The sequence below is a fragment of the Habropoda laboriosa genome, unplaced genomic scaffold, assembly GCF_001263275.1.
Source record: "Habropoda laboriosa isolate 0110345459 unplaced genomic scaffold, ASM126327v1 scaffold14, whole genome shotgun sequence".
Lineage (NCBI taxonomy): Eukaryota > Metazoa > Arthropoda > Insecta > Hymenoptera > Apidae > Habropoda > Habropoda laboriosa.
The window spans coordinates 114,249-135,143 of record NW_017100137.1 but is presented as its reverse complement, the minus strand read 5'-3'; the positions used below and the strand labels follow the sequence as shown (position 1 = coordinate 135,143).

General features: G+C 37.6%; 1 protein-coding gene across 1 annotated transcript in view; it reads left to right on the top strand.

Moving 5' to 3' along the window:
* LOC108579435 overlaps window positions 1–20,895 on the top strand; it is a 77,346-nt gene that overhangs the window by 21,159 nt on the left and 35,292 nt on the right. The window contains exon 5 of the mRNA XM_017942974.1: window positions 2,160–2,311. Coding sequence (XP_017798463.1) covers window positions 2,160–2,311 — 152 coding nt within the window. The remainder of the gene's footprint in view (window positions 1–2,159; window positions 2,312–20,895) is intronic.

The following is a 20,895-nucleotide window of genomic DNA, read 5'->3' as shown; positions in this document are numbered from 1 at the left end:
CTTTTTTTAGTCCTTTTGGTTGAACGGAGTGGTTAGACGGTGCACGGGGTTCTAGCTGTTGTTTGGAGCTAATCGTATGCAAGAGAGATTTTTTGGGTTGTAGTTCGATAGAGTAGTGTGTTTGTACGACTCGAGATAAGTTTTTAAATTGTACCATATTGGAATATTGGTATACTGTTAACTGTACGAGTTTGTAGAGATATTTATGAGGATTGGTAGGTGGTTCAATGGTACATTTAACCCTCGTACGACGAATGCAGGGTCATTTTGACTCAACAGCGATAAAGTCAGGCGGCTCGGATTAGAAAATGTAAATAAACGAGAAAAATATCAAATATATATTTGCTATGGGTCAAAATGACCCTGCAAATAGCATTCGTCTCCCGCGTCCGTCTAAACCGTTCGCCTTCCGAGGGTTAATAGGCAGGATGTGCAATGGTATACAAAGTATTTCGAAGGACGAGTGTAAACATTGATTCGAGTGTAGAATATTAGGTGTAAGTCTAAAGCAGAAAGTTCTAAAGTTCTAAAATATGAAAAGTCGAAGTTCTGTGTACATTTCGCAAAATTTGTTCTTTTTTGTCTCGTACAACATAAACATCGTCAAACTTTGCGTTTCTTTGTTGAAAAACTCTAATTTTGTCGGCGAAAGTGTCCAGTACTATACACTTTTAACGAAGCCGAAAACCTTGCATATTTATATATGTATGTATGAACATAGATATTAGGACACTTGGCTCCCATTCGTGAGTATTAGAACATCTACTGAATGTGAAGTATACCGAAATCTATTGAAATCTACTGTACTCTGCTGAAATCTAAAGTTTCGTTAGTTCGTTCTGAGTAATTTCTAAGACTTGCCACAAAATTGAATATTTTCTCTCTCTCAACGTACTCTACTCGATAAGAAGAGAGAAAGTTTGAAAGAGGCCATACGTCGCAAACAAATAGTTTGTACGTTTATTGTTCATTTTTGTACACCCTGTATGTCACATGAATGTGTTTTCGAGAGACGTAAAAATGATAAGAAAATTCTTCCTTGAATGTTCAGTACGTGGATAAATAACGGCTATTAAAGTTTCATTAGTTAGTTCATAGTCAAAAATAGTTTACTGAAACGCACAACTCCACGTATCACAAAAGATACATACCAAAATTAACAATGCCATTATGACTCGTCAGTATCAATGAGTCACTTCCGCAGATAAAAGAGCACTTGAAAAATAGAGTAACCAGTACTCTGCTAAAATCTACTAAACTTTGCTGAAATCTGCTAGATTCGACTAATATCTATTGAAATCTTTTGAAACCTACGGAAATCTACTAAAATGTAAAATTATTTCACTCGCAAAAATGATTAAGCTCTTAAAAAAAAGAGTCGTCTGGAAATCGTACCATACTTTCTGTACAAATATAACGGGTGTTCCAATACTCAAGAACGGCGGTGTAAATCCCCGAAGCTGAATGATCAAGACGTTACGATCAATAACGATTACGAAAGAACCCATTGAAAACTCACGATCGAAGAACCCGAAAAGAGCTCTCTGATAATTAATGCTTCGAAAATTAGAACTGACAGCTGAACCCCGTTTCCCGCTAACCTTTGTTGACCGCAAGTTTACCCAGTTTATCCGTGCGGGGCACCGTTCGCGAATTAATTTCTCAATAACGACGAAATTACTCGTAAATCCCGCGCTCACTCATTCAGCATTCTCGTAAGAGGGAATACGTAATTCGTAATTAGCCTGGGCATGCTCGATAGCGTAGACATCGAGTGTGCGATATAATTAGGACGGCGTGACATACGGGCTGGTATCGCCAGTTATTAATCGCGATCGTGTATCAGAGAGCCGGGTTTGACCAAGAGGAATCACGGCCGTGGAAACAATTTGCAAACGACGTTCTCCGACCCTTTTCAAGAATCCCGATCTCTACTGTTACGGAAACGGGAATTACATACATCACGTCGTTTGGTTGACGACGCAACGCGTTGCCACGTACACCGAAATTCCATGGCGTATATCGATTCCTCTGCGGGAGAGAGAGATAGAGAGAGACAGAACGAGAGAAAGAGAGAGAGAGAGAGAGAGAGAGAGACCGTAAAGCGTGCAAGAATACGTGCTACCTTTGACGTTTCACCTGTACATTTTACCTTACAGAGTCACGAGCCCGCCAAGTTCATATTCGTGATCAGCAACCTGCTCATACTCGCGTGCATACCGTGTCGTCTTGCTGGTAACAGGCATGCGGAAGACGCGATACTCGTCGTAGCTGTCCCCGGCTCGTGGTTTCTACTCATGTTCTTCGCCGGGTGAGTGATATCCTGTGTTTTTTAATTACCCGATGCACTCGCTACACGTGTGTCTCCGTGTGAATTTCTTTATTTATTTGTCTGGTCGGTACAAATTAATAGAACACTCCTTTCCAGCATTAACCCCTTGACCTATGATCCTTTTTCTGATCGTGCATCTAAGCGTCAGTCATTTACTGTTTCAGCAACGTATCAGGTAACAGAAACTAATTTTTCATGGATTCGTTGGAAGTTAGGATTATAATTAATTTTTCTTACTAATTGACCAAAATCTCTGCCACGAGTCCGACACGTTATTATAGGTCAAGGGGTTAATCCCTACATCGAAACAATGCTATAAACTGTTATAAACGTTATAAAACCAAGACGCATCGCGGTCATTTTCACCTCCCCTTTTTCGTTTTTGGTATTTTTCCGTATTCATCCGCTTTGTGCAAGCTTCTTCCACCCTAAGTTTCTCCTTCCACCAGTTTTTCTAATGTCTAATTACATAACTGCCTTTATGGGTTCCTCTTCCGACAGCCGACTAATCACTACACACATGGACGTGATGTATTTTACCACACGAACATTCCAACACATTAGGCTAAAGAACATTACTCTAAGGGACACTATTCCAACAAGCTCTGTTGGAATCAAGTATACAATAGTCTACGGCAGTGCTGTTCAGTCGTTGCCCTACGGGCAGCGTATTAGGCTTCCCTGGGCGTGAACGAATCGGCGGGCAACGGTTCGTGTGCGTATACATTTATGTAAATAGTAAACATCGTCCGTCTTAACACATTAGTGTCGAATCGCGCACATATGTGTTATTCGGGTTTTTCACTTGAAATACGTCATTGAGATTTTCACATATCTGCCTGAAAATAAATTTATAAAACGCCACAAGTGATTCTATTTCTCTTCAGAAATGCCACGGCAGATGTTTCACGAATTAAAGTAATTGCATACGTTTCACGAAAAAGTAATTTACCATATTCCTCGAAATTTCTTTAAAAAATATTAATTAGTTAAAAAGTTAGGATTGAAAGAAAAGACGCGAAATCCCATCTTTTCAAACGCCTCGTCGCCAATGCGTTAACCCTTTCACTGCTATTGGTGTCTATAAGCGTTTTGAAAATTTGTTCGTATTGTGCTATTGGAGCCTTTTGGCGCACTTCCATATTAATTTAAGCCTTAATTTTATTCTTTGCACCCTCCCACGTAAATTCAATAAGACAAATTTTAAAATGATACAGTCTAAAAAACAAAATTTTGCGACCGTTGTGGAATATCTGAATCTGCCACACGCGTTATGTAATAAAATTTGCCGCAGCGAAAGGGTTGAGAAGAACCTATATCCCCACCACAAGCGTCTTTCCTTCTACTCTCCTTTAATGAGTGTGACATCACTAGCCCGCGATTTCGTCCTCAGCTTTGCCCGCGGGCATCGGCGGGCACAGATCTTGCCTGCCGGAAGGCATGCTGAACGGCAGTGGTCTACAAAGTAGCTCACAAAGGTTACTTTTCTTTACCTTCACACAACCACCAGAATATCGCCCTTTCGATCGTTAATTTATCTCTAATCGGTACTCTTCGCGTTCGTGGTTAAATATAATCGTGTCATGAGACTAGCATGGTACAATCTTTATTATTGTGAGTAGATAGTTGGTAATTAGTGCTGATTGGCAATTTATTATTGCTGGAGATTAGTAGTTAGATAGTAATTCGCAATTAGTGGTTGATAATCTTTATTGGAGATAATTGCTAAATAATGATTTGTTATTAGCGGTCGTTAGTGATAAGCAATATATAATTATTGGGAATTAGTGATTAGTTATCAATGGCCGTTAGAAATTGGTAATTGATAATTTATGATTTTTGGAAATTGGCAATTTCGTTGGAATAGTGATTTATGAGTATCGAGGGTTAGTGAGTGTAACGAATTAGCGATTACCGGGGACCAGTAATTAATAATTATTGGAGTTCGTTATGATTATTAGTAATTCTTGTTTAATTAATTTACGATTGTTAGCAAATATTGCTTAGTCCACTAATTTCTCATTACTGAATATCAGCAACTAGCAATTCGTCACTTTTGAAAAAGAGCAATTAGTTGTTAATAATTAGATGCAGAATTGGCAATTCTTAGCCATTTTCACAGCTATAATACTACGATTCCTGTTTCTTTTTAAATGAGTTTTTTAAAAACTCATTTTCATTCACACTTGCGTACAGTAACAGTGTTGTTCTTAAATTTAACACTCTTCTTATAGTTACAACGTTATCTTCTCACGAAAGCCACGTGTAATATATTCTCCAGAGTAGAAGATACGATAGGAAATTATATAAGAAGCTTACTTTGCTTAACTGATGAGGTTCTTGATGTATTACTGATGAATTACTCCCACTAAAACCACTTGTACACACGTAAATGGTAATTGCGTTAGCAATAAGATATAGAATGATCGCAACAACCATACCAGTCGGAGTATTAGTCGTTCCCACGAGCTGTATTTCCCACGATTTCTAGATTAACTTGTTTTATCATTAATTCCTATTTTACTCATTATGCTACTATATATTTTTCATTCGTTACTTGGAGAAACTAAAAATTGAATTACCAACTGTATTAAGCATTGTAATTCACGCTTAGAACTTGCATTAAAGCAAAATTAAGCAAAGAATAGCAAAAGAAAAAGTGGCTAATTCAAGTGAATAATTAATTTGTAGAATTATAGTTGTGTCATAAAATATTGTTTCAAATACAGAATACAAACAATTCCTATTTTTATCCAGAATCTCTAGAAAGCTTTACTTCATTCACGTTAGGTGTTACTTTTTATCTAATAAAAATTCATAGCTTTGTTTTTAGAATATCACAAAAGCTCAATCATACTGTATTTCATTGTGTTTTCCCTACCTAAACCAGCTAAACGACTGTGTACATACTCTGTTACGTTAATGGCTTGAAAAATAATCCGATGTGTACGTTAAAACCCTCTCTGTACATGTGAATTCTATGTATGTACTTACCTCCTGATTTGCATATTACCTAAAACTGATTACATCCTAACGACTAAACTTACGAACTGCTGAATTAACGCTTAACGCATTGAAACTGCTGCGTGGGTCACCGCTGACCCTCGATATTTACACTGCCGGCCGAAAGTTTCGAATCACCTCCCAATTTTCATCAGTACCGAATCTGCTACTAATTTTTCATAGACTTGATACTGATATTGCGGGGATAAATAGCAATTGGCCTCATATCGATTGATTTGAACGATAAAAAAATTCTTAAAGCTGCTGACTTTTTTCTCGGAATTTTTCTGCAACTTGCAATGCACAGTGATTCCAAACTTTTGGCCGGTAGTGTATATCTGAAACTAAATCTTTCCACAGAAATGAAGAATAATCCACCGTTAGATATTACAAGCGAATTAAAAAAAAAACAAAAAATATTGAAAATTGGAGAAATTTAAATACGACAAATATTCACTTGTACTTAATACATACGGTGACCTAGAAATAATTCACCACTGACAATTATACAAGATAAATTGTACGAAGTTAAACACAGTCGATATTAAATAAATTCGTCATTCTACCTTGAAATATACCCAGTGACTGAGAGATCAATTAACACTTGGAATTAAAGTGACGTGGAAACATTCTGAAGTGATAATCACCGATTCTGACGAAACTTTGGTACAGTTCCAAAATGTTCTCGAAAAAATATTTGACACGTATTCTTTTATATCAGCAGTCCCCCATAGAGAAGGGGTGAAAATCGCCATCAAAGTTGGAGGTAGTAAATATATTTAGCCTGACGTCTCGAAAATGATTAGTAAGTTGGCGAATTTTGTATTTTTCACCAACGAATTTGCAAAATGAAAAATAGTAAATAATTTTCACTCATTCAATGTGCACGATTGCCGATAAAAAAAAAGTGTGTCAAATATTTTATCCGAGTATTATCATTAGACTGCGGATTTTTATGCAAAATTGCACAGAATGCACGTAATATGAAGAAATATACAAAATATCCGAATTATAGTGATTTTTATAGTACCCGATGGGTAAAATCATTCTCTACCGAAGTTCTACCTTTTCTTACTGTATTCTCGAAAATATGAATTTGCATAAAAATCTTATTCAAAAATAAAAATCTTTGCATAAAAGTCTAATTATCATATATCAAAGTTTCATCGTACCATATTCTGCACAAAGACTCACCGGACTCTTTATGGGAAATTTAACCCCTTAAATCGTTTGTGCACCAACGCGAACAAATTTTGCAACAATCTTCATTTTTTTCGGGATTTCATATCTATCGTTTAAGCACTCTGTTCTAACCGCTGTAAATAATCCTTAATTTACTCTTTCTCTTGCGTGTTGTTCTCTTATTTTTCCGTTTTCTCATTTTATTCTATTTTATTTTATTTCGTTTATTTTTCTTTTCCTCTTCTTTGATTTTCTTCTCTATTCTGTACTGTACATTATACTACTGCTCTGCGTGAATTTCAACGTCTGTATACTACAGCCCGTTGATTAACAATCAAGTAAATAAATATCGATGATTGTCTCTTAGGGACGCTCCCTCGTAAGATAACTAATGTCAATCTGAGAATAATATAAGAAACAAAAATTGTCCACACTGACAGAAAAATTTCTCACTCATCAGAAGAATATCGAACACTGAAGTATCTGAAAAAGTAGAATTTTCGAAAATGAACAAATTTCGATAAATAAAATCCGGCACAACTCGATATTTATTCGTAATTTTATATTTCAATATACTCGCTTTACACTCCCATTGGAATTTCTAAATTTCGCACAATACTCGACCGTGTCAATATTTCATTATTCGACTATTAAACGTACGGTGACGCGTTAATCATAACGATTAACTATTAAAATTTCGTCTGTGATCGTTACCCGAGCGGCATTTATCTATCGCGGCTTTAACGTCGCGTTTCGTTAATAGAATGTGAGTTATTAGCGGCATCAGTTTTTGTTAATAATACAGGGGTGGTTAGCAGCGATGTTGAATGAAAAGCTTTGTCGTGAAAATTCCACCGATGGCTTGTAAACTTACGACAGAAATATTCATGAAGAATGATAAAAGAATACGCGATAAGTATTATGCTCCCTGGTCATGCAACATCGGTTACACTTATTATTCAAAATGTCCAGGGAGATAGTTTATTAGTCCGTTGTTTCTCTGTATTCTAATTGCCTGATAAAATTCCGTTCATTATCCAGAAACTATTTCAACGGTAATATTAAAAATTGAACAAAAATTACGATATACAATTTGAATTATTTCATTTGTGTATTAATTATCATCTCTAGCTACGGCGTGGCACGGGAAAATTTGCATACGTAATTTAAATGGTTTCAAAGGGTGAAGAAGATGTGAAGAAAAATTTGTTTAAAATGCTATTTTTCTTTTTTTCAAGGTCGCCGTATTGTATATGTATTTTTCACTTAAATTATTGCATTTAAAACGATCTTGTAAAAATTAAATTAAAAATGAAAAATATTAAAAATTTTTCTTCTATCTTATTTGTCCTTTGAAAGGATTGTTCCTTTCCGTAGCTAGAGAAGGTAATTAGGTGGCATGTTTCACGTGGCCCACTCTGTATACGTATATGTGGAATTGGTTAATAATATGTTGCGAGTGTTTGTCGAATCGTCTCGAGATTTGGAAAACGAGCGAATCATACAGAAGAACAGGGAGTAAAAACAGTAGAACCGCGTTGTTATTGATATCAGAGAGTACGTGAGAATTTATTGCAAGATATGATAAGAGACCGTTGATCAGATTATCATTATTTCTTTTTACGTGTGTTTATAGTTATTGTTATAAAATATATTGCTATTGAACTTATTATCACGTGTTATACAACCACAATACACACTACCTGGCAAAAATTTCGAATCACTTGTCAATTTACACCAATATTGAATCTGTTGCTAATTTTTTAATTTACCCCATTTCGATTAATATAAATGATAAAAATTTCGTTAAAAAGCTCTTGAAATTGCTCACTTTTTTCTGGAAATTTTTGCGCAACTTGCAACGCACAGTGATTCCAAACGTTTGGCCGGTGGTGTGTGCAGAATTATTAATACTGTCAACGATAGTTTGCATATGTTAGATGAATAATAGAAATTTACCGCATCGTTTTATCGCAGGTGAAAGTGTGACAATCTGATTTGTTTTAATAGGAGCGTGAGAGATTATCTGGTAAATTCATAAAAATACAGCACGGAAGGTTGCTGTGTAATTTAGCGGGTCGTTTTAATTTATCGCGCTGCTATAAGCACTATAGAAATATATCCATATTAATTACTGGATAAATATTTACGATAATATGCGAAAGAAAATATCCACGCTGGGAGCAGACTTCGAAAAAGATAAAAGGAAAAAGAAACGTCAAACATGATTGAAACATTCAGCTAATTCAAAGCGTCCCGAAGCACGCAGTTTAGTTGCAATCTTCTCCCGACGGCTTGTTGCCGTGGGAAAGGGTTTTATACTAAATTTACGTCGATTCACCTTGGACAGGTTAGTTTTATTGTGGACTGTTACGTCAAGGACTGGTTACACTGTTTTCTATAAATTGAGTTCGTTGGTCTCTTGTTGAACTATATTGTTGAAACTGTTGCGTTGAACTGGTGCAAGCCTTCGTGGTCCGTCTCCACGAAGGCTGCGTTCCTCGCCGAATCACCCTGATTGGTGATTTCCAAAACAATTCTCCACCAATCAGTTTTTCTCCGATGCACGCCGAATCACCCTGATTGGTGATTTCCAAAACGATTCTCCACCAATCAGTTTTTCTCCGATGCACTGACACCCCCTTCCCGTTACGCCCTAAACGCGCTATTTTAGGGAAGGGATGCACAACGACCGAAGAGGTGTTCGACGAAGGAATGTTTGGGAATCCTGTGGAGTCCCCGCGAAGTCGGGACTTTTTCGAGGGCCCAGACACGAAAATATCTAGGCCCACTTGTCCCTTGAACTCTTGGAGACTCCAGGATTTATGGCCTCTCGAGTCCTAGTGACCGAGTGTCGCAGGCAACGCGAAAAAGGACACTATTGCCCGTTGGAAACAAAATAGTTGCCTGCGACGTAACCACTTGTGAAGCCATAAATCCGGCTACAGGATTCCCTTAGGTTTTTTTCTATTTACGACTAAATAGTAGTGGTATTATCTTTCGAGCAAAGCAGCGTCTATAGTTTGCTGTCGTTAATCCTTTGCACTCGACGATATTTTTGCTACAAGTAAATTGCAAATCAAACTTATTTTTATATTATACAAGACCTTGTGACAGTTTATTAACCCTAGCGCGTTCTTTCGTTCGACTGTACACTTGAGGTTTTTGGGTCTCTTTTGAGCGAAAGGTCTTAGGTGTAACAATTTTTGTTACCAGCACGCCGTATGAACTTAGGTAATGAACTTTCGATGTAATGTTATGGGAACATAAATTTGATAACAGCAGAAGTAATTAAAAAGATAAGAAGGCGATGGGTCAAAAAAGACCCGAAGACCGTTCAAGGGTTAACGATTGCTTCTTTCAAACGAATTCGCTGCTTAGACAATTATGCGAGGCCTATAGACCTGTTGCCCTGTAAAATCAATGTTTTACCAAGTGGTAAACAATGTCGCTTCTCAGTGGCCACTCGAGCGCAAAGGGTTAACTGATCTAAATACGGTGTCAGGCATTATTTCCGCGGTTTTTCGCCATCGAATCCTTCGGGAAAATTAAATTCCCACCGTCATCGTGGCCTCCTTTCGCCCAGCAAAGTACTATACAATAATTCATCACCGTTGCTCAATTACTTCGTTTAATTAAAATAAATTGCGGAAGAACCGGTAATTATCCAGCAAAAGAGTGAAATTAGGATGTTCGAGGGCATTAAACGTAACTCGATCGCAACGTCGATAATTATCAATCGAAGTAGAACCTGGAGTAGTGACATGTACTGATTTTTCACCCCTACGGAACTATTCCCCCGGCGAATGGAGCAGGCTAGAAGAAAGGCATTTATAATCGGCCGGATGATAGAGCCTCCAGATTTCAAACCTCTTTTCACGTGATTTACGGCGAGATAATTCCGGCTATTTCGCATTACCATACACACGCCTCTCTTGGCAATCGTTTTTCCCCGCTGCCGCGTCCTTTTCGCGGCCACTTTCCTGCAGGTACTGCAGAACTTTCAACTACTCTCTCTCTCTCCCGAACACATACATACGTATAGAGAGAGAGAACCACCATCTTTCCTTTGCTTTGCCCCTCTTTCTTTCACCTGAGAGTCTTCTTCTTTCTTCTCTGTCCCTTTTTTTGGGAGGGAGAGAATCTTCCTCGTTCCCTTACTGTCTCTCCTTCTTTCGCAGAGACAGAGCTTCACTCTTCCTCTTTCTTTCGCAGAGAGAGAGCTTCACTCTTTCTCTTTCTTTCACAGAGAGAGAGCTTCACTCTCTCTTTCTTTTGCAGAGAGAGAGAGAGCCTTTTTCTCTTTCTTTCTTTCACAGAGATAGAGCTTCACTCTCTCTCTTCCGTTCACAGAGAGAGAGAGCCTCACTCTGTCTCTTTCTTTCACAGAGAGAGCCGCAGTCTCCCTTTTCCTTTCACAAAGAGAGAGAGAGAGCCTCACTCTCTTTTTTTCTTTCACAGAGAGGTAGCTTTCTTTCACAAAGAGGGAGTTTCACTGTCTCTCTTTCTTTCACAGAGAGAGAGCTTCACTTTCTCTCTTTCTTTCAAGAACCTCCCCCTCGCCCCATTCTCTCACTTTCTCTCTATCTTTCTTTCCTTCTCTCTTTCTCTCACTCGCACGCATACACAGAGTCTTTCTCTCTCTCTTACTTCCCTTTCTCTGAGATGGCCGAAAACGACAAAGTCGTCATTGACGACGACGACGACTTCTTTTCTCTCTCCTCTACTCCTCCACACCTGATAGAGGAACGCTCTTTGACTCGCACAGCATCACCGCCACTTTGACAAGTGTCTGCAGCCATCGGCAGAACCACGAAAAAGGACGCAACGCGCCATTCGCTCGCAAAACTGCATCCCGTTTTCTGACCCCGCGCTTTCAACTCCGACGCCTGTAATTATGGGTAAATATCGGGCGTAATGAGCGGACAAGAAGACACTTTTCCGGAGTTAGGGAGACGCGTTTCGGAGGGTTGACAGAGTGGTTCCGGTCTATTTTATTTTCGTCGAGAGACTTGGATGGGGCTTCTCCGAATGGTCTCCAAGTGGTTTCTGTCATGTGTCTTTTGTTGGTCGGTGGGAAACGTTGAGTTGGGGTGAATTGATTTCTGTGCATTGAAGGATCTTTCTCGTTCTGCAAAGAGTCCTTTATATCACGTTGTAGTGATAAACTGTTTTCAAGTATCTCGCGCGTTTATTTTTCATAGGTACACACTCTCGTTCGTAAATATTAGGACATTCACCGAATATTCCTCTCAATCTGTACGGTCGTTGCAGTATTATCAAGTTTCTGAAAAAACGAATCAGTCTGGAATCTATATACCGGGTGTCCCAATTTTTTCTCGTCAAATTTTGTCAAACTTTGTCAGTATGTTCCACAAGTATAAATAAGAAGAAAAAGTTATATGAACATAGGTCGTTTGAAGCGTTGTTCAAAAATTCGAACAGAAATACGAAATAAGGAAGAGAACGTTAATGGATCTGCGGTTACTGTGACACAAGACAAGAATGTCACTGGCAAAAGTTCAACACTTTTCACGATACAGCTTGCATAAACGAACGAAATGTAAATATCGCTTCCTACCTTGTATCATAGTAACCGCGAGTCGTAGTATTTTTGTTATAACTTTTTAACAGAGCTTTAAACGACCTATGCTTGTATAACATTTATTTCTTATCTATACCCATAGAACGTACTGACAAAGTTTGGTCGGAAAAAATTGGGACACCCTGTATACGATAAAACTTCGAAATATCTACATCGATTTAAGCTGCCATCGTAAAAATAAAGCTGTCAAACATTGACACGAAGTTGAGTTTGTTGTGGGTCGTTGAACTTAGCTCCGTTTCGTATAATATAAAAGAAGTAGCTATCAATTTAAGAAAATTCTTGGTATTGCAAATTGAAAAAAATTTATCCAAGCCATCGTATTGTGTATAACAAATAATTAACCTTTGTCCTCGCCTACTTTTCTCATATATCCGCCATTTAGGAGAAAAAAGCTGGAAACTAATAATGCGAATTCCCCGTATATTTTTACTGATATATGTATGATACCAACTCTGGCGAAGAAATGTAATTTAAATCATGTAACACCTTCTGTACAAATATAATGGGTGTCCTAATATTTACGAACATACACTAACTTTTTATTTCATCGAATTTATATTAAATCTTTGAAAAATTCCTGCGTAAAATAATGAATTATCTCCAAGCATTGTAAACAAATAAATTAAATACTATATGCATAGGAACTTTTCGTTTTAGAAATTTTGTCTTTTAACATCGTGTTTTGTGCAGAATACGTCACATCCGAAAACTTGTTTCGTTCAAATCAAATAATATCCTGCACATCGATTTGTCTTTAATTTTTAAATTGATCAAACTAATTTACAACTACCCTAACAATTTCTAATTAATCTTCAACGCACTAAAAAATAGTAAATTCTAATGAAAAATGTGAAATTGTATTAAAAATTTCTTTCACTTTAATTAAATCAGCGGTATGAATAGTAATTTTTAGTAGTTTCTTTGAAGCGAAATAAGTTACATTCAGTTTCAAGTAAAACGGGGTACATTCAAAGGTATACTTTAATCAGATGATTCACACCGGGTGAATAATGCATTGCAACGTCGCTTTCATCACAAAGATAAGAACGATAAATTCTTCCGTAATGAAATCAACTCTTGATCTGACAATTTCTAATCTATTTTGTCTATCTCTAAAGTTTTTAATTACAACAACGCCTGTTAACCGTGCCAGATCAGAAAAATCTCTATCTTTCTTTGCAACAGTTAGTTAAAAAAGACTATATTTCTGCACATAACTGCCACGAATTTCGCAAACCGCTTCCATTCTTTCGAAATTTCTCAATCTTACACGTTTAAGGTGAAACAAAATCTAGCTGAAACCTTTCAAAATATTGCACTGCAACGTTTTCCACAAATTCCACAGAAATTTCCACTCAGGCGAGCTTACATGTAACTATCAACGATAAATTATGTATCTAAAAAAAAAAAAGAAAAACAGTGAAGTGTCTGTTTAATTGAATTTTTTTAAACTCCGATATCTAACATCTCAAAACAATCGAAAGTGATACATTTAAGGGGGTATTCTGGTTTTGAACTTTCAAAAAATCCATCTTTTTTTGCATTTTCTTAGAGTACAGGTATTCTAGAACGTGTTTGCGAAAGGATTTGTTTGAATTCGTAAAATTAATTTGGAACGAAAAGGATAAACGCGTTTTCCTCGATTCACACGATATCTCAAGTTCTAGTTTACCAATTGACTTGAAATTTTTCGAGAATCTTCAGCACACATCCTGTTATCGCGTGAACCAAAATGTTTAACATCCGTCGTTCTCTTCTTATTCGTTTAACACGCTAAGACAGCAAAATATGAAAAAAATCGATAATCTAACTTCAAAAATAATTAATATTTTTACTTCATTTTCGTTCAGACGATAGCCAAATTTATATCCATTAAGATTCTTCCCAATTTTTAAATTTTAGATCAGCAGAAGGCCCGGAATCACGCAAAAAGTCAACACACTTTTCGTAAAGCACACTCTGTAAAACAAACTGTAATTCCTGCAATTTTCATTATTTTTACTTCAAAAAAATGCACTACGTACTTCAAACACCCACAAATATACGTGCGAAACCTTAACGCAAAAGGTCTGACGGTTCTTTAAAAAAAAAATCCTAAAAATTGCTCCCGAAGATGGCATTCAAAACCAGAACACACCCTTAAAAGGACAATCTCCAAGAAGATCAAGGAAAAACGTCGAATCTCTCGAACGAGGAAGAAACAGGCCGTGAAACTGTGTTGATGCTTATTATCATTTAGCGATTAAATCCGAGGTAAAAGGAGGACGAAAGAGGGAGCCGGGTAGAAAAATAGCAATGAGTAATGGGTTGGAGAGGGTGGAAATCGTAGTCGGAAGTGGCGTAGAATAAAGCGTTTAGGGGTGAAGGAGAACTGCATCGATCTGCAGTTAAATTTCGTGCGAAATTAATCTCAGGCGCAACGGTGGCTTATTGCCAAGTCAACGGCAGCAGTTATGGAGGAGGACAAGAAATCTGGTAGCGGGCGTTCGAAAGCCTTTGAGGAATTACGCCTCCCCCTGTACGTGTACTTAAACGGCAAGCCGGAGACAAAAGGGCGTCCTGATGGACAGTAATTACACCCCGGAATGCAGACGCTTTTACGTAATATTGCTCCAATAAAGAAAATACGTTTTCAACGCGCGCCACGCCGGACGATAATGCTGTGTCGCTCGTTTCGGGCTTTCATCATGCTAAATTGAATCAACGCTTTTCATACATTTTATTGTAATTATTATAATACCGGTTTGTGTTGTATTATATTATAATGACGCAGAAAATTCAGTCGTAGCAGCGATTTTCGTTAGGTTCCCTTTTTTTTTTATCGACGTGTTAACTGTTAAGTAGCGCTTTGGAAGATGTGAAAATGTAACTTTGTCAGTCATGCTGATTTTTGCTGTTTTTCTTTTTTCTTTTTATTAGATAGTGGTTTAGAGAACGATATGTAAAAACGTACAATAAAAATGTAATTTTGTTAGTTATATACAATCAGCAAAATAGTTCTATAATAGACACAGCGAAACAGTGATTTTTGTTTATGAATGATGAGGTGTAAAAATTAACATAAACTATTAAATAGAGGTTCAGAATGGGTAAAAGTCTAATTTTGTTAGTCACATAAATTCAGGAAATTAATTCGTATGTAATGGGCACAACGAAGCAGTATTTTCGTTTTTTCTTTTTTTTTTTTTATGAATCGTGATGTACAGAAATTCCAGCATAAATTATTAGACAGTGAAAAGGTGTGAAAATTTAATTTTGCTAGTCTCATAAATTGTAAAATAATAATTTTGCTAATTTTCTATAGAAAATGATGTGTAAAGATGTAGAAATCTAACTTTGTTAGTCATAAATTGCAAAGTAATAATTTCGTATGTTTGCTAAAGAAAATGATATGTAAAGATACAATATGCTAATTTGTAGGAGGACAATAAAACTAAAGAGAGAAAGTGCAATAGAAAGGAAAAGAAGAAAAATGTGATAAGAGAAGGAGAGTAGCAATAGGTTAGATGAAATTATTAATAATAATATGCATAATTAGGAAGTAGGTAATGAAAGAACGAGTGTGTGAGTGACAAGACAAAATGGAGAACGTGAATGGATAAGGAAATAATGTACAGTAAGTCCTTTTCATAGCCACGAGGCTGAAAATAAATAAATAATACGCTGATTTCTGTGCGATGTAAACATTGGAATAGTCATTTTGTTTACGTTTCTTATAGATTCTTTTAGACACACTGCTTGGAGAAATGACAAGATACGTTTGTTATGTTTATACTACACTTTGCTTGCGCTATTATCAAAATTAAAAAGATGCTTCCGTATCGAATTTTCTTAAAATACAGCAACGAGCACATTCCATGAAAATGTACGACTTGTTAAATGTAGTTACTTGCAATCTCGCCTGAATTGAAATCTTTCTCGAATTCACGGAAAGGGAAGAAATCAATTTTCCGCAGGATTTCAGTTTCGAACTGTTTTCACGTCAAACGTCTAAAATTGAGACAAATTAAACGAAATTAATGGGAATTAGTTACTATTTCACGTAACTAAAAAAGGAATAAGTATCTGAGTTTATAATTATTATCCAGCTGGAAAAACAGCTGTTTGAACATCGCACGGGAGATTCGTAATTGTTGTTATTGTTACAATATTGTAATAGGCGCTGTAATACTTATCGCGAGGAGAATGAAAAGCCTCGTAGATCGCGGCACTAAAAAGTATGGAGTTCCACTTGAAAAAAAAAGCGTAATTGCACTTTGCAACTGCGCGATTGCACATCCGCCGCCGACAAAAAGTTTGGAAGCACTATCTTTCCACCCTGCTGAGTGTAGCACGCCCTTTTTCGTGAAATGTCGAGTCTTTTCGCGATTTGTTTCGCCAAATATCCTGCCACATTCTTCAGTGTACAAATCTCTACTCTCTGTTCAACACTAGAAGTTACTTCTGCCCTGTTCCACCTCTGTACCACCCACTTCTCCACTGTTATTCCTTATCGTCAAGTTATAGAAAATTTCAGAAAGAGGAATTTATCGAACTTCTGCAGAAGTGAAATTTGTCGATTGTAAGTATTACACGACGAGGATAAATAATTACTAGACTGCGGATTTAGATGCATTTATGGAAAATTTGAAGACACAAAAATACAGAGAATGCGCATAACAAGCAAAAATACTGGACGATTGCAAAGGTTCGTGCTCGATTTGAAAATAAAACGCAAGCGGTGTGTGCAAAGACGCATTTCGTTTGAAAATAAAAGGCAAGCGGTGGATCTGTCTGTTACACCCTCAAATATTTTCCTTCTTAGTCCTTAGCTTTATTCGCAACTAGTCACCCACTTTCACCATTACTCGTACTGGACTCTTCACCTTCCAACTCTCCTGCATAGTCACTACCCAAAGTCCACCTTCCCAGAGCCTAAATAGCCCTATGTTCCGTCGCGCAGGTACGGAACGCGTGGGGTCTTCGTTGACCGGGTTTACGGCACGCTCGCACCAGAAGGTTATTTTTGAGAACAAAGACGCTTCGTAGCTCCGCGAAAAAATAAGTATAAGAATTTCGACTTTACCGCGTCCTCGATAACCGAAGACGTGTCGTAAACCAGGTATTCCTGAAGGGTCAATCCACACGCGCGTATAACGGCACTCTCGGCCGAGAGTTGGTTCCGTCGCGCAGGTACGGAACGCGTGGGGTCTTCGTTGACCGGGTTTACGGCACGCTCGCACCAGAAGGTTATTTTTGAGAACAAAGACGCTTCGTAGCTCCGTGAAAAAATAAGTATAAGAATTTCGACTTTACCGCGTCCTCGATAACCGAAGACGTGTCGTAAACCAGGTATTCCTGAAAGGTCAATCCACACGCGCGTATAACGGCACTCTCGGCCGAGAGTTGACCGCAGGTAGGGCCCCACTCCTTCAATATTCCAAGTAAATCTGATTATAAAAATACCACAATAAAATTTAAATCATATTTAGAACATAATCGTTAGAAAATTAATAAGATACCATTTTATCTGAACCGTAACAGCATCTATATTACTCAAAATACCATTTCAAACAATTCTTCCCTCTAAATTTCACCCAGCTCAGGCTTCTAAACACTTTCCGAATATCCGACGTGATACTTTTAACTTCCAATCCGAATCCACTTCTACAAAGACGGATCTTGCACGATTTCACACGGAACGGTTCGTACAGCGCATGCATCATCGTAAAACGATCACTCGAAATGGATAATGATTAGCGAAAATTTTCTGTTACCTAACGAGCGAATATTTCAGATTCGTCGGCACGAAAGCATCGTGCCTAGACTTCTAATTATAGGTACATGAAGCGAACATAATTGTGGCTCATCTACCCTCGAGATGCTAACCCGCATAGTTTAGATTCACAAGCCTAACGAGGTATAATCCTCAGAGCGAGAGAAACAGGGCGATAGAGGGAGAAGAGGAGAGGAAGAGAGAGAGAGAGAGAGAGAGGTTTGAGCCAAGTATGAATCGAATGTCTACCATCCAAGAACCTAATTCAAATTTGTAGGCTACAGTTGTTCTGACATAAGCTCTGTCCAGCTACTGGCGGAACTAAACCGATTCCCCGAGCAGAATTTCCCTTGCTTGGTCTGACACAATATTCATGATCGAAATCAAACGGTTTCAGTGGTATTGCCTTCGAGAGACTTCCTCTTTTTTATAGCAAAAATTCAATTACAACGTGACTTCGAACTGATCATCCATGTTGAAACTCTGAAAATTTTAGTGGTAGAAACTTGGAACTAATTTGAAGCTGAGTGTGATTCAATTTGTAGAGTGATTAATAATCCATCGATCTCCAAATTTAGGTAAACAAAGCGTTATTAGAGAAATTAATGACAAAAATTATCTTATCTCAGCACTTGAATTTAATCTAATTGTATGTATTTTACGAGGGGCGTAGTCTTTCATGCCTTGGCGTGACAATTTAGTAATGTAAAATAAAAATCCAGCTATTATCTGCATTTGAATTACACCTAAATAGCCTATCTAATGTTTTACAGTTTAGTATTTATCAAATTAGCTTCACATACGTTGTATTTGAATTGACATGCCATCCTATTAGCTTTTGCACAGTATAACGTTTAATGTAAAAGTCGCGTTTACGCAATGCTGAGATTACACGATACGCGCACGTGAAGTAAATGACTTAGGTAATTTTGATCAGAACTTCCCGTTAGAATCTCATCTTCTCGCATTGGGAAAAGACGCTAAGACCGTTTCTCCTGACCATCGGATTACCATCTATGTCGTTCGCTGGAAAACTTGCTAATCCTTTGACAGTCGAATAGAATTACGAATTAGAGTGAATTAATTTTTGATAATTACGTCGTTTTTAAAGTACAATGCGCGTAACGTCGGGTAATCACATTAATTGGCTTTTTGCCATTTTCCTTAGTTTTTGCCTCCAACTTTACTTGCGAGCAACTCTACTCACTTAATGTCCGCTAATATCCTCAGACCAGTATTACAACTACCACAATTCACTGTAACATAAATCTATTATTAATTTCCATGGCAGTATGTTAGATCTTATATTTTGTAAATCGACATCGTAAGGATACTCGTCACATATAGTATTAATATATTGTATTTGTAATGGAAATTTATTTCCGTCAATCAATTTGAATATATAACCCTACGTCACAGTTCTGATAACAATATCTCGACCCTTGCGAACTTTTCTCCTGAAAGTCTCTCTCGAGTTAAACTGTTCGAATAAATAAACTGTCGAAGGGTTAAATAACAGAAACCTGAAAAGTACAGATAAAATACAGATCGCTTGAAGTTAATATTATATCAGCTTTGAAATCCAACAGATACAAATTTTTGCTTGAAAAGAGGATTAAAAGGCTGCCTGAAAAAATGGCAAATGGTCCTAGCAAACAGTGGCCAATATATCCTCAGTTAATAATAAGCGTAAACACTCTTATTTTCGTATCGAAACTGGGCTTCTAAGACATCGCGATTTTTCAATCGTGTTTCGATTACATAAAAATTCACTATTGCAAAGTTGCTAACGAGTCATTTCGACCCAGAGTTAATTCCAGCGTGATCGGTAATTTCAATCACAATTTCCTCTTACAATCTCATTCCCTCACATCGAAAAATCAGGCTAAAATAAACGCCGCGCGATAATGCAATCAACGATAAAATTATGTGACCGATGAAACGTCGGTATAGAAGGGAAATGTAAATCGGTACACTAGGAGTAACATCTAAATAATACAAATGGCGCTTGCAATAACGAGACAGCGCGCAGGAACAGGAATAAATCGCCTGGGTAGCGGGCTCACCGGCGTAAAACAGAGACGGCGAGTCGGCCTGTCGATGTAAATTTTCGTAAAACATCGTCCTTCAAAATGTCGCGGCCGCCGGTAAACCGGCGAATAATTGTCATCGTCCGCGTAACCCGTGAATTTTACGGAATCATTCCCCGTATGCTGAAGCTCGATTACCTCGAGTCCTTGTCACGTGGAAGCGGTGCTCGCGATTTGAGCCATGCAATCCAAAAAGAAGAAAAAAAGTAGGAAATAGAAAAAGAAGATAAAAGAGAGGGGAGGAGAGAGAGAGAGAAAGAAGAAAGAAAGAATGGAAACACGATGAAGTAAAACGTATTTTTCCGTCGAGTCACTGCCTCTGGTTTCCGAAACGAACGTCCCCGCCTATATCCGTGCACACACACACACAATTCCTGCACGCTCGTTTCTTCCTGCTTCCTTTTCCCCAGCTTATAATCAGCCCCTCTTACTCCGCTAGTCTTTTCGTACGTGCATAAACTGTCGATGGGGAGAAGTTCGAGGCCCGTCCTTTAATCGTCTCAAAGTGGATTGTTTTATGGGGATCCGATAGCTCCTCTGTGATCCATCTTGCTGGGATTTCAATGCTGTGCGGTGTATTTTGCTTTTCAAGGGGAGAGAAAGTATTAAGATTCGGCTTCTGGAGGATTTTTTTTTAAAGGGAGCGTTGAAGTTTGAATAGAAAATTGTTTCTTAAGGGACGGGGGAATTAACGGTGTATTTTTCTTTGATTCGGTGTATTTTGTTTTTCAAGGGGAGAGAAAGTATCAAGATTCGGCTTTAAAAGGATTTTTATTTTTTTTAAAGGGAGGGTAAACGTTGAAGTTTGAATAGAAAACTATTTCTTAAGGTACGGGGGACTTAACGGTGTATTTTATTTTTCCAGGGGAGAGAAAGTATTAAGATTCGGCTTCTGGAGGATTTTTTTTTTTTTTTTTTTAAAGGG